Source organism: Coregonus clupeaformis, unplaced genomic scaffold (genome assembly GCF_020615455.1).
Source record: "Coregonus clupeaformis isolate EN_2021a unplaced genomic scaffold, ASM2061545v1 scaf0331, whole genome shotgun sequence".
Lineage (NCBI taxonomy): Eukaryota > Metazoa > Chordata > Actinopteri > Salmoniformes > Salmonidae > Coregonus > Coregonus clupeaformis.
Window position 1 is genome coordinate 217,663 of NW_025533786.1, and position 20,170 is coordinate 237,832.

Below are 20,170 nucleotides of genomic sequence, written 5' to 3' on the forward strand. Positions count from 1 at the left end.
TGTCAGGTGAACTTGTGTTCTCACCTTTGGTCTAATAATTTATTTTCCCATTATCTCCAAACTGTTCCCTTTCAATTGCTACCATGGTTATGCATATGCTTTTCATATTTCTTCTGTCAGAAACATTTCAATTTAGCCCTATCCATATAGGCCAATTCTCACGAGTGTAAAGGGTTAAGCACACCTAATTCATATTTAATGAACCAGTGTTTTTCATGGAAACCCACTGACCTGCCGTTCCACTTTGCAGACGCGTCCCAGCATACTCATGTCCTCCATCAGGTCTCCATCAGACAGCAGCTTGTCCCTGATCTTCTTATCCAGAGGAATCTGGCCTTTACCCAGGATCTGGTCCACTCTGGAGGGCACAGGAGACATAGTGTTAAAGAGAGGGTACAGAGAGAGAAATGGTGCAGGACCAGAGGATGTCCAGTAGGCAGTCCGCCGAGAAGGAAGAAGGAAGGAAAGAGAGTTAGAGTTGGAATTGGTCCTCTATGAGAATACAACACGTACTGTAGAGGCCATAATGCTCGCAAGGATATCTTTGGCTCTGTTTACTGTGTCACTAGAGATATACAGTGGGGAAAAAAAGTATTTAGTCAGCCACCAATTGTGCAAGTTCTCCCACTTAAAAAGATGAGAGAGGCCTGTAATTTTCATCATAGGTACACGTCAACTATGACAGACAAATTGAGATTTTTTTTCTCCAGAAAATCACATTGTAGGATTTTTAATGAATTTATTTGCAAATTATGGCGGAAAATAAGTATTTGGTCAATAACAAAAGTTTCTCAATACTTTGTTATATACCCTTTGTTGGCAATGACACAGGTCAAACGTTTTCTGTAAGTCTTCACAAGGTTTTCACACACTGTTGCTGGTATTTTGGCCCATTCCTCCATGCAGATCTCCTCTAGAGCAGTGATGTCGCTGGACAACACAGACTTTCAACTCCCTCCAAAGATTTACTTTGGTAGGCTACTGATGGTAGGCTTTGTTACTTTGGTCCCAGCTCTCTGCAGGTCATTCACTAGGTCCCCCCGTGTGGTTCTGGGATTTTTGCTCACCGTTCTTGTGATCATTTTGACCCCACGGGGTGAGATCTTGCGTGGAGCCCCAGATCGAGGGAGATTATCAGTGGTCTTGTATGTCTTCCATTTCCTAATAATTGCTCCCACAGTTGATTTCTTCAAACCAAGCTGCTTACCTATTGCAGATTCAGTCTTCCCAGCCTGGTACAGGTCTACAATTTTGTTTCTGGTGTCCTTTGACTGCTCTTTGGTCTTGGCCATAGTGGAGTTTGGAGTGTGACTGTTTGAGGTTGTGGACAGGTGTCTTTTATACTGATAACAAGTTCAAACAGGTGCCATTAATACAGGTAACGAGTGGAGGACAGAGGAGCCTCTTAAAGAAGAAGTTACAGGTCTGTGAGAGCCAGAAATCTTGCTTGTTTGTAGGAGACCAAATACTTATTTTCCACCATAATTTGTAAATAAATTCATAAAAAATCCTACAATGTGATTTTCAGGATTTTTCCCCCTCAATTTGTCTGTCATAGTTGACGTGTACCTATGATGAAAATTCAGGCCTCTCTCATCTTTTTAAGTGGGAGAACTTGCACAATTGGTGGCTGACTAAATACTTTTTTCCCCCACTGTATGTTACAAGTGTATCAATATCAACAGCATCCCACTGGGCACACACTGGTTGAATCAAAGTTGTTTCCATGTAATTTCACTAAAATGAGCTGGATCCAACGTGGAATAGACATTGAATTGACGTCTGTGCCCAGTGGGATATCAATACACCTTTTTAAAAAATATACAACTGTAGAAGGCAAGCAGAAGAGAAGAATGCATTATCTTCTACTGGATTTGAAAGACAAAATGGATGACCTTAAATTACAAGCACAGTTTTTATTTTATTTGTATTTATATATAATTTTATTACATATTTGGATTTTCAGTTGAGATGTTTATATGAGATAATCAATATTTTCCATGACTCAAGAAGCTCTTGACCAGAAAATGTCATTTGGAGTTTCTACCACACGGTGGCTCACTACTCACTCATTTGGTAAATAAGGCCTTTCATATTCAGTGGAAGTTTAGGGTCTAGATTTAATCAAGTGTTAACCGGCAATTGCCGACACCCGCATTGCTGATGTTTTGGCGCTGTCGGCGGTGGAACTGCATTGGAGCTGTAAATCGGTGAGCAGCTGCTCTTGTGATAATTGTCAAGAAGCCACACTGTCCCACTCGCGTTAGAAGTTCAGAATGAGAAAGTGTAGGCTATATAGAAATAATTACACTCAAATTGAAAAATCTTTTAACTAAATAATGAGGATTTCTAACAGCCAAATCGAGGTGTAGATTACATCTCACATTCCAGTGTTCGGACTTAATGAGACTCCGTGCCACCAATGGCAATGTCCGTTTTAGCTTTAATGCCGGGAGAAACTTGTAGATTTGACAACTCCACCTCCGATACCGTCAAAACATCAGCTATGCGGATGTTCGCTAAAGCAGATCTGATTGAATCGGGCCCTAAGATAAAACTCAGAGAAAACTCAGTTGACAGGACTGCAGAACAGAATAAACATCACCAGGAGGAATCTAGAAACTGAACACACCCATCAACAGTCCCAAGTGGATCCCCCGTGCAAGATATACTGTCAACTTAGACAGGTAAGATATACTGTCAACCTAGACAGGTAAGAAAGATTTTTGCGATTTGAAAACCATGCAGTGTTTCTTCTAGCAAGCAATCACCTAGTCCACATGCAGGGGATGGGGAGAAAGTCAAGAGTGTGTGATGACAGAAGAGTGTGTGAGAGGCGTGAGGGGGTTAACTCTGACCCCTGCATGGAGTTCTTTCTGCCCTGGCTGTAATACATGGGCAGGGAGGGAGAGGAAAAGGTCTTGGCTCGGCTGCTCAGGGGCTGGGGCCCCACTATCATGTCCAGCCTGTGGGGGAAAGTGAGCACACACACACACACACACACACACACACACACACACACACGTACACGTACACACGTACACGTACACACGTACACGTACACATACACACACACACACACACACACACACACACACACACACACACACACACGTACACACATACACACATAGACACACACAAAAATATGAATGTATGCGCACAGACACAAACATATGCACACTCATTTGAAGACAAAGACTTAAACGTACACAGGTCAGTCATACTGCTTACATTCAGTGGCTAAGCAGTGAATCCACATGGCAGACAGCTGCTAGCTAAGCTTTATCATGCAATTTATTTGAAGGTCTAAGGTAGTGTGTGACTTTGTGAGCATGACAGTGCATTATTGTTCTCACCGTGTCTGCAGACTCTTGATGCGACACAGCATGTCCAGGTGTCCGGCGGAGTACTGCTCTATGACGTCCTTCACATCGTATGGTCGCAACGTCTCCTTAAACTTCTTCTTGGCCACGTGGAACTTCATTATCCTGGATGGATCAGACCAGGGTCATGTTCATTAAGTACCAGATGGAAGAACATTGATTGAAACAGGGAGGGACTACATGAACGTGTCTAATAAGAAACACTTGTTTTTGTATTCCGTTGCGAAACGTTTCGCTACGGTGTGTCCTAATGAATGCGACCCAGCACAGGAGGGAATTTCAATGAAGTTCTTAAATCTACCTAATAAAGGGAGTCCTCAAACAAAGAATGACATTGACCTAGAGTAACACACTCCAACTGAGATACTGAGATCTAAAACGACCCAATAGCAACCGGAGAAACAGCTCTTCTTTATCAACATAAATACATGACCGCTCATCTGGAAAATCATTTAATATTTCTAAAGACAATATTCCTGTGAAGTTGTACAGCTAAAGATCTGAGGTAAAATCAGTCTTTACTTCACTGTTTACTTTAGCTGTGTAACATGTAAATCTATCCCTGTGAGAAAGTGTAGAGGGAAGCTTAGTACACACACCTGTGGAGCCCCTCCTGCCCAATGTGAGGATCAAAGGGGTAAGACTGATGAAAAAGTTATATAGTAATGTATCCACTGGCTAAACCCATAGTGGGAAGTAAGAGAGATTTTGAAGCTGCCTCTCACGGTATGGATTATGGGAAAGAGTTAGGAGGTTACAATAAGAAGAAAAAGCTCACGCTAAGGCTCTGATGACATACTTGAGTGAGGGCAGCAGAGGTGTGTGTGTGTGTGTGTGTGTGTGTGTGTGTGTGTGTGTGTGTGTGTGTGTGTGTGTGTGTGTGTGTGTGTGTGTGTGTGTGTGTGTGTGTGTGTGTGTGCGTGTGTGTGCGTGCGTGCGTGCGTGCGTGTGAGTGAGTGAGTGAGTGAGTGAGCATGCGTGAGTGCGTGTGTCTCACCTGACGGCTCGGATGACAGACTTGACGGAAGGCAGCAGGTCCTCCACAGAGATCTCACAGTGACAGCCCTTGTCATCACCAAACCCATCCTCAGTGGTCATGTTTGAGTCAGCTAGACAGAGAGAGAGATGGAGGGAAAGAGAGTTTGAGTTTTAACATACCTTTATTTTTTTATGAAGGAGTCAGAAAGAAAGAGAGATGCAGGGAAGGAATGAAGGAGAGATGGAGGAAGGAGAGAGAGAGAGAGAGAGAGAGAGAGAGAGGTGTGGTGTGGTGTGTATTCATGGATGCCAAGGGAAGCCATTCTTCTCCAAATATTTGACCAATAAAAAAACAAAAAAACATCTATTTCGTCTCTCTCTGTGTTGTAATAATTTTCCGGCAATTCGCAAGTGGCTGAATCTCACCGGAGAAATCATCCGATCGAGGGAAACAGCGCCCCCTCTGTCTCAGTATGTGTAGCCCATCTATCTGATGCTGTCTGGACCAAAAGAGTATGACATGTTGTGGCAGTAGCATTTGATTGATTGATGTAAGCAAGCATTTGGCCTCCCTTGATCTGGCTAGCTTACTAAATCAGCCCTTTCCTAAGCCATGGATGGAGATGGGGATTTGGACTTGTGGTTTTGACTTAATTCTCTGTACAGGCCAATGATTATGACGGCGATGCTGATCTAACCATAAATGAATATGTTGTGCCACTGGCCTGAGACGATTGAAGTTCAATATGTAGCCTAGATGTAGCCTAGCCCTTTTAGGCTGCTGTTAAGTAGCTAGCTAACTTAGCTGGTTTATTGTTGCCCATGCGAGGAAGTTAGGCTAGCAAGCGTTTTAGCTAGGTAGCATATGACATCAAAAACGAACACACACCCACACACACACACAGAGAAATCAGTACCATTTGTTTTTGGTATCTTTACATTTGTTTTCAGTGTATTAAACTAAGCATACTGTATATAGTCTTGTTGATTAAATGTTTAAGTTGAAATGGTGCTGAAATTGTGGAGGCAGTGATCCTGTTGTCTTTGTGTTGAATTGCGGTAACTTCTGAATCAGTAGTTGTTTAGTAAACTGTCAAACATTAACTCGCTTTAACATGTTGCAGGCAGTGGTGGAAAAAGTACCCAATCGTCATACTTGAGTAAAAGTAAAGATACCTTAATAGAAAGTTACTCAAGTAAAAGTGAAAGTCACCCAGTAAAATACTACTTGAGTAAGTCTAAAAATATATGGTTTTAAATATACTTAAGTATCAAAAGTAAATGTAATTGCTAAAACATACTTAAGTAAAAGTATAAATAATTTCAAATTCCTTATATTAAGCAAAGCAGACAGCACCATTTTCTTGTTTTTCAAATTGATGGATAGCCAGGGGCACACTCCAACACTCAGACATTATTTACAAAAGATGCATTTGTGTTTCGTGAGTCCGCCAAACCATAGGCAGTAGGGATGACCACGTGTTCTCTTGATAAGTGTCACGCCCTGGCTCTGGGGACTCTCATATGTTGAGCCAGGGTGTGTAGAGTCATTGTTTTGTGTTCTATGTTTCAGTGTCTAGTTCATGTGTTTCTATGTTGGCCGGGGTGGTTCTCAATCAGAGGCAACGTGAATCAGCTGTTGCTTGTTGTCTCTGATTGGGTACCATACTTAGGCAGCCATTTGGGCAGTTGTGTTTTGTGGGATCTTGTTCCGTGTTGGTTTGTTTGTTAACCGAGGACTTCATGTTTCGTTTTGTTGTTTTGTTAGTTGTGTAAGTACTCTAATAAAAGATGTACGCATTCCACGCTGCGCCTTGGTCTACTCCTTTTGACGATCGTGACAATAAGTACGTGAATTTCACAATTTTCCTGTCCTGCTCAGCATTCAAAATGTAACGAGCACTTTGTATGGAGTAAAAAGTACAATATTTTCTTTAGGAATGTAGTGAAGCTCGCATCTACTACAAAACCATGGTGCTTGCCTATGGAGCTGTGAGGGGAACGGCACCTCCTTACCTCCAGGCTCTGATCAGACCCTACACCCAAACGAGGGAACTACGTTCATCCACCTCTGGCCTGCTAGCCCCCCTACCTCTACGGAAGCACAGTTCCCGCTCAGCCCAGTCAAAACTATTCACTGCTCTGGCACCCCAATGGTGGAACAAGCTCCCCCACGACGCCAGGACAGCGGAGTCACTGACCACCTTCCGGAGACACTTGAAACCCTACCTCTTTAAGGAATACCTGGAATAGTATAAAAGTAATCCTTCTACACCCCCCATAAAAAAATAAAAAATAAAAAATTCCATTGGGTGGTTGTCCTCATAAGTTGAATGCACCAATTTGTAAGTCGCTCTGGATAAGAGTTTCTGCTAAATGACTTCAATGTAAATGTAAATGTATGTAAAAGTAAAAGTACAGGGCCTCCTGTAGCTCAGTACAGGGCCTCCTGTAGCTCAGTTGGTAGAGCATGGCACTTGCAACGCCAGGGTTGTGGATTTGATTCCTACGGGGGGCCAGTATGAAAAATGTATGCACTCACTAACTGTAAGTCGCTCTGGATAAGAGCGTCTGCTAAATGACTAAAATGTAAAATGTAAGTTGTCAAAAATATAAATAGTCAAGTAAAGTACAGATACCCCCCAAAATTACTTAAGTAGTACTTTAAAGTATTTTTACTTAGGTACTTTACACCACTGGTTGAAGGTCATATAACTGTTTATTACATGCAATATTTGCTTTGTGGACTTCACCGGACAGATGATGCTCTCCGGTTTTGTGATGAAACAAACGTATGTGTAGTTGAATTTATTCCACCACTGTGTGACTGTTGTCTTTTGTTGTCTCGGCCTTATTGTATATCACGGTGGCGTATGAACGAATGAGTTATAGAGCAAACAACGCAATTATCACAACACTGGTTGTAATATGGATTTTTTTACTGGCTTGGCTTGGCTTCCTCAGGGATTTTACCCACGCACAGCTACTGGAGACAGAGAGAGATACAGAGAGAGAGCGAGAGAGAGAGAGAGAAAAAAAAATAGAAGAACTATTGTTTTCACAAAAGTGAGTCCACAGTATAGCAGAAGAGTGCGAGGCTGAGAGCTGCCTGGCCTCAGTAGGTATATTGCTAATGGGAAATATTTATCACAAAGACCTGCTGTTTATGAGTGGCCTGAGTTACGACATAAAGCACAGCAAAGCCGGGGCGGGGTTTAGAAGTGGCGGAGTGCATATCAAACCATTTTCCCCCCTGACCAATAAAAGGTTTTCTATGACCCCAGGTTAATGCTATTTGTAATGTTACAAGGCAAGCCACCACAAGCATTTGGAGGATTGGTGTGTGTGTGTGTGTGTGTGTCAGCCAGCATCAATATCTGTTCTCATTAATTCAGAATGTAGTGTAGGTGGTTCTTGGCAAAGCCATTTAATCCATCTGGCATATTGTATATGCAACAGTAGATTTACCATATACAACATGATTATTGTATGGTTGTGTAAGGTAAGTGTCATATACAGCATAGTCATTAGTCATCACTTTTTCCAAAACGTCTCTTCCACAAGACTCTGCTGGATAAATCACACATATACAGTTCAGTCATTACCTTTTCCAAAACGTCTCTTACACAAGACTCTGCTGGATAAATCACCCATATAGAGTTCAGTCATTAGTCATTACCTTTTCCAAAATGTCTCTTACACCAGATGCAGCTGGATAAATCACCCATTCCATTTCTATCCATCCTCACCATAATGTGCTGGTAATAGTGTTATTATAGTCCACTATTGTGTAGACCTACTTCATTCTAGAATTTAGCTGGTGTTCCGTTTGATCTAGCTACCTGGTCACGGTGGCTGTTACTCTGCCTTCCCTCAGCCAGCTGGCTAGACTGGATAGAGTAGCACTGCAGCCTCTGCTAGCCCCTTAAGGCTGCTAAACTACAGCATACCCGCTCGCTTCCCACCATCCAGAGTACGGTCCAGAGCTCCAGCCATAACCAAGCCAGGCCATCCAGCCCAACTAGCCCAAACCAGGGCACCGCAAACAGGCATTATCATTCGTCCCGCTGGGCCTAGCTGGCTCTATGGCTGGTTCTATGGTCTGTGCCAGCTCTGGTCTGGTCTGCCCATAAGACCAGTGGTCTAGGAGTAATCCTTTATAGGCTAGCACACAGCGCCCAGCCAGAGAACATAGGGAAAGGGAGTTAAAGCTAGCATGACATTAATAGTGTGGTTTTCATTTGATGTAGCTCACCAGTGATCTAAGGATAAGCTAAGTATATCTAAAGATATCATTAGTGGGATATAATTCTGAGGATGATAACAGGTGTAGAAAGCATCAGGGCAAGATCACCATTTTGTTATAAAGGCAAAGGAAAAATGACATTGCATCCAACTTTTCTATTAGTGTTTTAGGGAGATTTACAATGAATCACCACAAACTTCCTAGCAGAAAATTCTCACCAGTCTACCATGAACACCAACCACAAAATGATACCAAACAACCCATCTCTTATACTAAGCGGCCAAATCCAACAATTGACCAATCATGACAATTAATTAGTTCCTCTCACCATCGGCAGTGGAGCGTGATTGGCTCTTGAGGCGGAGGGAGGGTCTGAAGCGGGTGCGGTCATTGAAGCTCCAGCTCTTCTGGACCTTGGCAGGGCTGGTGCCCTCCGTACCCCCAGCCTCAGTCCCTGGGGACCGCCGGTCGCTCATCGATGTCTGCCGGCTCTTGATACTCTGCCCCCTGGGGCTCGCCATCCGGACCCGGTCTTTGAAACTCAGCTTCTGGCTGTCATGGGGAATGGATCGATGGAGGGATGGAGGGATGGAGGGATGGAGGGATGGAGGGATGGAGGGATGGAGAGAAATGGTGTGAGTGGAACAAAGATATACACACATATCAAGATCAAGCATAGCAGGTTGGTTGTCGGGAACAATTAAAACAAAATGCAATTGATTGGAAACTTTTTACAGGAGCCTTTCACCATTTCATGACTTTGTTAATTCGTTTACCCAATCCTTGGTTGCTTCACTGGAGAGCAAGGCATTTAAATGAGGTTAGATTGATGGGCATATTCAAAGACCAGCATGCATTGCAGCCTATTATCCAAAATGCAAGCGCATAACAGGCAAAATGCTTCAGTAGGTACCCTACTGTTAGTATGTAATTATGATTGTTTTGCACTCAGCTCGCTCCTAAATATGTGACCTCAGCTGGCCAATCCCTGTCTCTCTGACTGGCAGAGTCACCATTGGAGGAGCTACCATAGAAGAGGTACCATAGGAGTTTGTGCAGGGGAGGGTCTTGTATCATGGATAATCAAGAACACCAGGGGAATAGGGTGAAGTGATGATTTCATGAAACTATGTGATTAACTATTCATGGGGTCTAATATCCAAGGAGGGACTGCTGAGATGGTGAGGTGCAGGGTGGAGTGCTGAGGTCAGAGTATGGACAATGCTTTGTACAGGGTTTCCGAGTGACAACATGCAGGGGCAGTGGAGGGGCCGTGCATAGGACAGGCAGCAGGCAAGGGGTAGGAAGCTATACTCAATCTAACCGTGACTGTTTTGGTGATATGAGTGTGAATGGTGTGAATGACAGGAGTTGAGGTAAGAGGCAAGAGGAGTTGATAAAACCTCCAGAATTATTGAAGTTGATAGTAAAATATCACAATCAACCAGTTAGACAGCATATCTGTTCAGTGGATCTGTTTTTAAGACCTTACCAAATAGCTCTACAGTCAGTAATAGGAGTAATAAGAGTTATTGTACAGTAGGAGAAGTGGTTAAAATCATAAGACAACAGGCAGCAGTTTCAGGCGCTGTCCAAAAGCAGCTCAACATTGTTGCAAAGGTAACTCAGATACTCAGAGAACTCCCAGAACCTATAGGCGGCCATTTTGAGAACCCCCAACTTTCTCGGATATCGAATCCATGCATCATGAATACATTTGTTGTCATTCCCAAAGTAGTCCGAGCGGGCAAGGGGGGATGCTGTGTACCTAGCATGATTCCGTAGGGTACACCTCCTCAGTAGCTTCTGCTTACTACTGAGAACCTTACTACAAACCAGAGGAAAGAGATTAGGTAAGCAAATATATGTGTTTATAATATATGTGAACGTCTTTGTATAGGTTATGAATGCCAATGTAGCTTCTATGAATGTCTATGTATACTTATGTAAAGATGTCATATGCCTTTATGTCTACATATGAATGTTTTTTATAATCTAATCTATACAATCACCACCTTAAACTAAGTGTATTAATGTTTATGTACAGTATAGTTTATGGATGTAAATATAGCTTATGACAGGTGAAATAGTCATATATGTCATGTACATGAAGGCTTTATAAGCTCAACATGATCACTAGGCTTCAATCACACTAAACTAAAGCGTGACCAGAGATACTGTAGAACCTCTGTACTTTGTCAACCACTTGCTGACATTTAGAGTGAGAAAATGAAGAGCCTAGGTATGACACCGTTTTTAAAAAGCCTATCATTTGATAATTCAGCCCCACTGTCCATGTCTCTCATTTAACCATAATAATTCCGCTGGGAGAGAGAGAGAGGAACAGAGAGGGAAAGAGAGAGAGGGAGAGGGAAGGAGAGAGAGAGAGAGATAAAGAGAGAGAGAGAGAGAGATGGGCGCTGAGTCATATGTGTGGAGGACGGTAAACTTTTAGAACAGACACCCTGTTGGACACCAGAGGCTTTCAGGGCCATTTGCACTTGGTTCAATGACACTCAAAAATGGATTTTTATTTATTTATTTTTCTCCTGCAGGTTTGAGGTGGAGCCCTTGACCATGAGAGGGGTTGTAAATTGAATTCAATAGGTGGAGGATGCTGGAGCTTTGTTCTCTCTCTCATTCTCTCTCGTTCTCTCTCTCTCCCTCTCTCTGTCTCTCCCTTGCTACCGACATGCTTTTCAAGTGTTCGGGTTTGCGTGGGATGGATTCTGTCCTCACCCTCTCAACTCTAGGCAACAATGAAAGGTTTTCTTTTATCTGGTATTCTGTTGACACTTTACACTTAGTTTGGAAATCTCAGCTAAAAGATAACTACATTATCGACACAAACAAAGGTTTTAGTGGCCCTCAGGTTTTTAATTCTGTTTTTCACTTTAAAGACACACGCATTCTGCTTTCCCTACTGTTGTGTAACGACAGCTAAGACAACATATTACATCACTCCTAGCTCCCACAGAGAGAGAGCGAGAGACGGAGAGAGAGAAAGACAGAGAGAAAGACAGTGTTTTCTCTCCCTCCTCTATCTTTCCTCTTTAGTGTCAGTGTCACTCAAATCCTGTTATACTGAAATACACACAACACACGACTGCAATAAACACAATTATTTCTCATTTTAGAGAGAGAGAGACAGAGAGAGACACAGAGAGAGAGACACCCCACTGCAATCATTCCCTTCCTGAAGGACACCTCAGGTATGGAGAGATGTAGTGAGAGAAAGGGAGGAGGGAAAGAAAGAAAGAAAGAAAGAAAGAAAGAAAGAAAGAAAGAAAGAAAGAAAGAAAGAAAGAAAGAAAGAAAGAAAGAAAGAAAGAAAGAAAGAAAGAAAGAAAGAAAGAAAGAAAGAAAGAAAGAAAGAAAGAAAGAAAGAAAGAAAGAAAGAAAGAAAGAAAGAAAGAAAGAAAGAAAGAAAGAAAGAAAGAAAGAAAGAAAGAGAATGAAAGGACAAGAAAGAGGGGGAGAGGCCCAAAGGAGAGGTAGATACTGACTAAGTAATGAACTTGTGACTGTTTCTATAAATGGATCCATTAAGTTAAGACCTAGGGCCAACGCTTCATAACTAGCTACCTTTCTCTACAATAGGTCACCGACTGCATATTGGCACTTTCAGCAGCAATACACAGTAAATCTAATGGTGAAAACGCAGAGTCTATGTCCCAAATGACACCCTCCTCCCTATATAATGCACTACTTTTGATTAATGTCCTATGGATAGAGAGAGCCATTTGGGACACACACAGTTCTGAATAGTGGCTAAAAGCATTGACATTTACATTTTGGTCCTTTAGCAGAGCAGACAATCTTATCCAGAGCGACTTGCAATCAGTATATTCCATACAGGGAGTATGGAAGACATTATCCCCAACACACAGGGTTCAGACTTACACCGGTAGTTGTGCTGCATTTGGATCTGTGCAGAAAATAGATAAACAGTACAAGTAGGAGGTACAAACCTTGTGGACGATTCACCCTGGTCCTTCCTTCAGTTGAGAAGTGAGAGAGGGGAGAGGGTAGAGAGTGAGGAAATATTCATTGCAAACATTATATACCGCACAAACGAGTAGCAAGATGAATTTGAGGGGTTGTCATCAAAAGAGAAGCTGAGTATTTGAGGCAGCATTGCATTGTGCACATGAGCAAATCACAAGTATCTCACTAGACTAAACAGAATCAAGACTCAAGACTACGTCGGCAAGCACAATGCATTTCAATGCAGTATAACTATTCAGGCAAACTCAGAAAGCTAGCAGTGTGTAGACAGGTGTGTGTCAGCAGTGTGTTGTGTGTGTGTGTGTGTGTGTGTGTGTGTGTGTGTGTGTATGTACAGTACCAGTCAAAAGTTTGGACACACCTACATTATTCTACAATGTAGAAAATAGTAAAAATAAAGAACAACCCTTGAATGAGTAGGTGTGTCCAAACTTTTGACTGGTACTGTATGCATGTTGTCTATCTGTCAGTGAAGCATTTAGCAGATGGATCTCCAATATTTCCAGGCTCCACAGCATACCATCTGCATATTTACTAGTCTTGAAACACTATTGGCAGATAATACCAATACAGGCACTCCATATCTCCCAATCACACAAGGCTATTCCAGCACAGTGGCAATCCAATGAGACGAGAGACGGAGAAGTGGCTACACATTCAATAAAGCCTGATTGGATCATTTAGACACTGATTACCGTCATAAATGGATGGGCCATGTAGGATGATTGCTAAATTCACTGCCTCAGTTGAAAGTGAGGTACAGACAATCTCAAGTCTTCAGTGAATCTAGAGCTTAGCTAACTGTGTTATGGTAGGTTCTAAATGGTACCCTATTCCCTATGTAGTGCACTACTTTTGACTAGGGCCTGATCAAAAGTAGTGCACTACAGAGGGAATGGGGTGTCACTTGGAATGCTACCTTAAACTGTTAGACTGATGGTTTGAGCATATACTGGGAGATATGATTTGAATGCCTGTTGTGTTAGCTGGATAGAGGTGTAATGGGGTATTGTCTACACTATTGGTTTTTAGTATTATTTATTGAGTTCTTGGCACTACAGTTTGGATGAAAAGGAACCTGGATAATATTGGTATTTTGATGGCTGTGAACCATTTACTTATAATAACAGAAGACAAATTATACAAATATAAATGTATTCATTCACAGAAAAGAAGGAAGTACATAACTAAAATAGAAAAAAGTTAAAAAGAAGTAGAAAAGAAGTAGCCTGGTCCCAGATCAGTTTGTGCTGTCTTGCCAACACCTATGGCCATTGTCACACCAAACGTGCCAAACAGATCTGGGACCAGGCTAGAAAAGAAGAGGAAAGGTAACAGAAATACTTAATTGGGGAAACAATAAGGGAAAAGATTGCTTAACAGGGGCACAGACACCAAACTCAGACACCAGCTGCCAACGTTGTACCTACTTTGTAGGGCTGCAGGTATGCAACGCCTTCAAATGAGGCTTCCAGGTAGCAATGGAAACCGAGTTCTCATCAGCCGCATAACTACGCCAAACACACTGCATGCAGAATACACAGAAAACCAGGAGGATAAGAACAAAGAGACAACAGAGAGAAAACGAGACAAAGACAGATAGGACAAACAGTGGAGGACGGATACAAAAAAAGAAAAAACCTCTGATTAGTGATAAGAAAAACACAACCAAACAATCACGGGTCAAAGGTCACGCGTGAGTGACACGTTCTGTGGCTGGGCCGAGTTCGGAGGCCAGGCACGATGGGGGTACAGTACATGCCTGTGGGGCTGGGAGGGCAGGAGGCTCACGTGGTAACGCCACGTGGCGCCTAGATACGGCCTGGTAGAGCAGTCGGTGGAGTAGTAGCGCCACGCAGCCTGGTGCGGTGGGAGGATGGTGAGGAGGAGAGGGGAAGGGGAGGAAGAAGAAGATAGCGGGGGAGGAGGGTAAGGAGGAGAAGAGGAGAAGGTAGAGGAGGAGGAAGGCAGGACAGGAAGTGAGGGATAGAGGGATACACAAAGGAAACCACAAGGTGAGGTCACAAACAGGAAGGAAAAGAGGAAGACAAGAGAGATGCAGGGAAGAGGGAAGGATAGCTAAAGCTTGGCTGCCACTCTTGTGGGTAGAGTGTTAGGAATTGGGGAGAACGGATATAACCTAGCTTGGAAGCAATGGAGGACCCGGGGTTAGAGGAGGTCACCCTACATGCTGGTTCCTGGGCATGTTTGGAGGGTTTGTGAGGGGGAAAATAGAGACTGGATAACAACAAAATGACTTTTAGTTTCAACGTCACCAAACTACACATTCCCAACAGTAAGGTAAACTATAGATTCAATCAATGAGAAACAATCACTCAATAATGACAGCAATCAACGTGTATAAAGTGACATCTTGAGGGTTTGACAATGAGTATTTATCTCTGGCACAAACATCTATAATGATGTATTCATATCCCAAGGGCAATTTCAATTGACAATACCATTAAAGTGACAATAGTCCCAATAGCAGTATTGAAGTGAGGCTGTGTCCCAAATGGCACCCTATTTCCTTCATAGTACGCTATTTTTGACCAGGGCCCATAGGGCTTGGTTCACAAGTAGTGCACTATATAGGGAATAGGGTGCCATTTGGAAGGTACCCTGTGTGAGATAGATACAACAATTTGTCTTTACCTGGATGAGACAAGCGGCTGGGTTCCTCCTCTTCTCAAAGTGCTTCTGTCTGTGCTGCTCCTGGACCTTCAGGGCAAAGCCTGAGCCCAGTATACCCTGGGAAGACACAGGAGGACATTGGAATCAGGTGAGAAGATGTAGAAGCGCTCTTTTGTCCGCCATTTTGGGTCAATGCCTCATTTGTGACTGTGAACAACATGTGAACATGAAGTCAGATTAGGGAGGTAGCTGTCTAGTAGAGTAACTGAATGGATAAAATCATGTAAGTAGTGTGTGTGCGTGTGTGTGTGTGTGCATGTATTCGCCAATTTGTGTGTGTGTATGTGTGTGTGAACAGCACAGTATGTACTCACCGCTGGCAGGGCAAAGAAAGAGATACCCAATAGTGCAAAGCCAGCCGAGAGCATGCGGCCGGTCCATGTCTTTGGGGTCTTGTCCCCGTAACCAATGGTTGTCAAGGTGATCTGAGAACACACACAAACACAATTATATCTTGAGAAAGACTCCACTATTATCTATGATAGATCCTCAATTATAGTATATGGAGCGAAGCCACCAAATTAAATACCATCAATGTACATTTGTGAGGGTATTGAAATTGTTAAAGAAATTGAACAAAATGGCTGCAATTTACACTATTTACTGGTAATGCGTTGCTTATTTGGGGGTTCATTCACTAGAAAAAGTATTGTATGTGTGATGATAATGTATCTCTGCTCTTTGACATTTATATCCCTTCATTGGCTTATTATATAGCTCTAGTTAAATCTGCCTTTTCTCTCTCTCTCTCTCTCTCTCTCTCTCTCTCTCTCTCTTACTGCTATCTAATTGACTGAAAAGGACAGGAGATAATTCCCTATTGATTTAGTGACTCTCTGGGTTTTCCACCCATTCTGCCGTGCTGGGCTGCCGTTCATGACAAAGAAGGCCGTGGCCATTTTGTGTCATTATGAATTTTGGAGGCAGTATGAAAATGGTGGCTAATGGTGCTGGGGCTAATGTATATTACGAAGAAGAAGGTTTTTAATCAAAGCTTACGTGCAGCAAAACAGGACGGACATAGAAAGAAAAGTGCCTGGCAAAGAATGAAAGCACTTTTTGCTGGCTTCTCCTTTGGGTGGCGAAATAACGTGAAAATAATAATACTGAACATTTTGGAGGTAAATACTATTTGAATAAGAGCTTAATTTCCTTGTTGCCCAGAAACCAAATCAGGGACAGACTGTGCCGCTGAGTAGAAATATGCAACATTCAATTAATAGAACATTAAAAAAACAATGTTAATAGTGTTTGAAAACAGTCATAGAAAAAAGGACCCCCAAACTGGCAAACATGGACCAGTCCAACATCATCCACTGTCCACTGTGGACTCTCCCATTATGAGGGTAGACAGGGGAGTATCTGTAACTTTACTCACCGTTCCCCACCATAGGGCATCAGCATAGGTGGCAAACTCGCTGTTGAACTTGTTCTCCACAAGGTAGACCAGAAAGGAGGAGAAGATCAGGACCAGGAAGCCAATGTACCAGGCCGTCACCAGCTCCTACAGGAAGATCATTTTAATTTTATTAGGATTCCCATTAACTGACGCCATGACGTCAGAGAAGACGTCTCCCGAGAAGGAGAGAGGAGAGAAGAGAAGAGAAGAGAGGAAGGAGGAGAGGAGAGGAGAGGAGAGGAGAGGAGAGGAGAGGAGAGAAGAGAGAAGAGAGAAGAGAGAAGAGAGAAGAGAGAGGAGAGAGGAGAGAGAAGAGAGGAGGTGGAGAGAGGAGAGAGGAGAGAGGAGAGAGAAGAGAGGAGGTGGAGATAGGAGAGAGGAGAGAAGAGAGAAGAGAGGAGAGAGGAGAGAGAAGAGAGGTGAGAAGAGAGGAGAGAAGAGAGGAGAGAGGAGAGGGGAGAGAGGAGAGATAAGAGAGGAGGTGGAGAGAGGAGAGAGGAGAGAAGAGAGAGGAGAGAGGAGGTGGAGAGAGGAAAGAGGAGAGAGAAGAGAGAAGAGAGGAGAGAGGAGAGAGGAGGTGGAGAGAGGAGAGAGGAGAGAGGAGAGAAGAGAGAGGAGAGAGGAGGTGGGGAGAGGAGAGAAGAGAGAGAAGAGAGAAGAGAGGAGAGAGGAGAGAGGAGAGAGGAGAGAGGAGAGAGGAGAGAGGAGAGAGGAGGTGGAGAGAGGAGAGAGGAGAGAAGAGAGAGGAGAGAGGAGGTGGAGACAGGAGAGAGGAGAGAAGAGAAGGGAGGAGAGAAGAGAGGAGGGTGGAGAAAGGAGAAAGGAGAGAGGAGCGAGGAGAGAGAAGAGAGGAGAGAGGAGAGAGGAGAGAGAAGAGAGGTGAGAAGAGAGGAGAGAAGAGAGGAGAGAGGAGAGGGGAGAGGAGAGGGGAGAGAGGAGAGATAAGAGAGGAGGTGGAGAGAGGAGAGAGGAGAGAAGAGAGAGGAGAGAGGAGAGAGGAGAGGAGAGAGAGGAGAGAGGAGGTGGAGAGAGGAGAGAGGAGAGAGAAGAGAGAAGAGAGGAGAGAGGAGAGAGGAGGTGGAGAGAGGAGAGAAGAGAGAGGAGAGAGGAGGTGGAGAGAGGAAAGAGGAGAGAGAAGAGAGAAGAGAGGAGGTGGAGAGAGGAGAGAGGAGAGAAGAGAGAGGAGAGAGGAGGTGGAGAGAGGAGAGAGGAGAGAGAAGAGAGGAGAGAATTACATAATATGAAAACTGAGCCAGGCCTCCCGCAGGATGTCAGCAGGGCCACGTAAGGACTTGTACCGACCCAAACATTTCCCAGCTTCGGTGGCAGACACTGTGGCATTTTGCGTCACCTGGCTTCTCCGCCATGCAAGGTGGCACCATCCAGGAACGACTCAATGGGATTAGGCCTCTAACCTGAATATGTTTCACCTGGCTGTGTGTGTTTGTGTGTGCTAGATTAGGGGTTCTAACCTGAATATGTTTCACCTGGCTGGACCCCCAGTCTTAATCCCATATGGATAATAACACAGATTTTAGAGGACCGCAGTTCAAGGAACGCAATAACACACACACACGTGCGCAGGCAAGAGGCAAGATTGTATGCCAGGGGGTAGCTAGAGACTCTCTACATCTCACCTCTCTCTCTATCCACCACAGTAACCCACTTGTTTTGAACACCATGGGTATCTGTGGGATCAATACCTACTTTATACATGATTTATAAGATCAAAATGCAATACTGACTCACACAAGCTCCTAAAAGAGTACAAACAATTCCCCTACAGTGGATGAGCTCTGAGGTATCATTGTGTTATTGCCAAAAGCCTGGTGAAGTGCCTCTCCTACTCTTCCTATTGTAACATCATGTGCCAAACAGACCAGACGGTATAATCCTGGTCAAACTAATAATGCTTACTCCCCAGAGGGAATAATGTTTGGAGGGGATATCTGTCTGGGGAGTGTGTTTGTGCGTGTGTTTGTGATTGTGTGTGTCTGTGACTGTGTTTTTGTGTGACTGTGTGTGTGTGTGTGTGTGTGTCTGTGTGTGTGCGTGTGTGTGTGACTGTGTGTATGTGACTGTGTGTCTGTGTGTGTGTGTGTGCGTGTGTGTGTGACTGTGTGTGTGACTTGGTGTGTGTGTGTGTGTCTGTGTGTGTGTGCGTGCGTGCGTGTGTGACTGTGTGTCTGTGACTGTGTGTGTGTGTCTGTGAGACTGTGTGTGTGTGTGTGTGTGACTGTATGTGTGTGTGTGTGTGTGTGTGTGACTGTGTGTGTGTGACTGTGTATCTGTGACTGTGTATCTGTGACTGTGGATCTGTGACTGTGTATGTGTGTCAGGCAGCCCCACCTTGCTGTGTGCGTACACCACTGATCCCAGCAGTTTCCAGGTGCCCCCGCGCCGATCCATGCGCACCATACGCAGGATCTGCAGGAAGCGGAGGCTACGCAGTGCGGACGTTGCGAAGATGTTACCCTGGCTTCCTGCCGACACCACCGCTATGGAGGCTATCAGTACGATGATGTCTGGGAGGGGGGAGGGAGGGGAGAGACAGAGACAGGGGTGAGAGAGAGAGAGAGAGAGAGAGAGAGAAAGAGAGAGAGAGAGAGAGAGAGAGAGAGAGAGAGAGAGAGAGAGAGAGAGAGAGAGAGAGAGAGAGAGAGAGAGAGAGAGAGAGAGAGAGAGAGAGAGAGAGAGAGAGAGAGAGATGTTATGTTAGACTGGACACTAACATAACTGTACTGGTGTGGACTGGACACTAACATAACAGTACTGGTTTAGACTGGACACTAACATAACAGTACTGGTGTGGACTGGACACTAACATAACAGCACTGGTGTGGACTGGACACTAACTTAACAGTACTGGTTTAGACTGGACACTAACATAACAGTACTGGTGTGGACTGGACACTAACATAACAGTGAACCTGTAAAAATTTACCATATACAATAATTATGTGAAATTGATATTTTATTTATTTATTTATTTCACCTTTATTTAACCAGGTAAACCAGTTGACAACAAGTTCTCATTTACAACTGCGACCTGGCCAAGATAAAGCAAAGCAGTGCGATAAAAAACAACAACACAGAGTTACATATGGGGTATACAAAACATAAAGTCAAAAATACAACAGAAAATATATATACAGTGTGTGCAAATGTAGCAAGTTATGGAGGTAAGGTAATAAATAGGCCATAGTGCAAAATAATTACAATTTAGTATTAACACTGGAATGATAGATGTGCAAGAGATGATGTGCAAATAGAGATACTGGGGTGCAAATTAGCAAAATAATAACAATATGGGGATGAGGTAGTTGGGTGGGCTAATTTCAGATGGGCTGTGTACAGGTGCAGTGATCGGTAAGGTGCTCTGACAGCTGATGCTTAAAGTTAGTGAGGGAGATAAGAGTCTCCAGCTTCAGAGATTTTTGCAGTTCGTTCCAGTCATTG

General features: G+C 43.6%; 1 protein-coding gene across 5 annotated transcripts in view; it reads right to left on the minus strand.

The window, feature by feature from the left end:
* LOC121532517 (potassium voltage-gated channel subfamily KQT member 5) overlaps positions 1–20,170 on the minus strand; it is a 119,116-nt gene that overhangs the window by 4,941 nt on the left and 94,005 nt on the right. Inside the window, exons 4-15 of one of the 5 annotated variants that reach the window (XM_045214895.1) lie at positions 19,061–19,236; positions 16,691–16,816; positions 15,627–15,737; positions 15,274–15,369; positions 14,049–14,143; positions 12,582–12,608; positions 10,379–10,438; positions 8,939–9,162; positions 4,384–4,495; positions 3,360–3,491; positions 2,859–2,966; positions 232–358 (exon numbers count right to left, since the gene is read on the minus strand). In XM_045214895.1, coding sequence (XP_045070830.1) covers positions 232–358; positions 2,859–2,966; positions 3,360–3,491; positions 4,384–4,495; positions 8,939–9,162; positions 10,379–10,438; positions 12,582–12,608; positions 14,049–14,143; positions 15,274–15,369; positions 15,627–15,737; positions 16,691–16,816; positions 19,061–19,236 — 1,394 coding nt within the window. Of the gene's footprint in view, positions 1–231; positions 359–2,858; positions 2,967–3,359; positions 3,492–4,383; positions 4,496–8,938; positions 9,163–10,378; positions 10,439–12,581; positions 12,609–14,048; positions 14,144–14,376; positions 14,479–15,273; positions 15,370–15,626; positions 15,738–16,690; positions 16,817–19,060; positions 19,237–20,170 lie in introns of all 5 variants that reach the window. The other 4 variants (XM_045214896.1, XM_045214897.1, XM_045214898.1 and 1 more) reach the window with 4 other exon arrangements.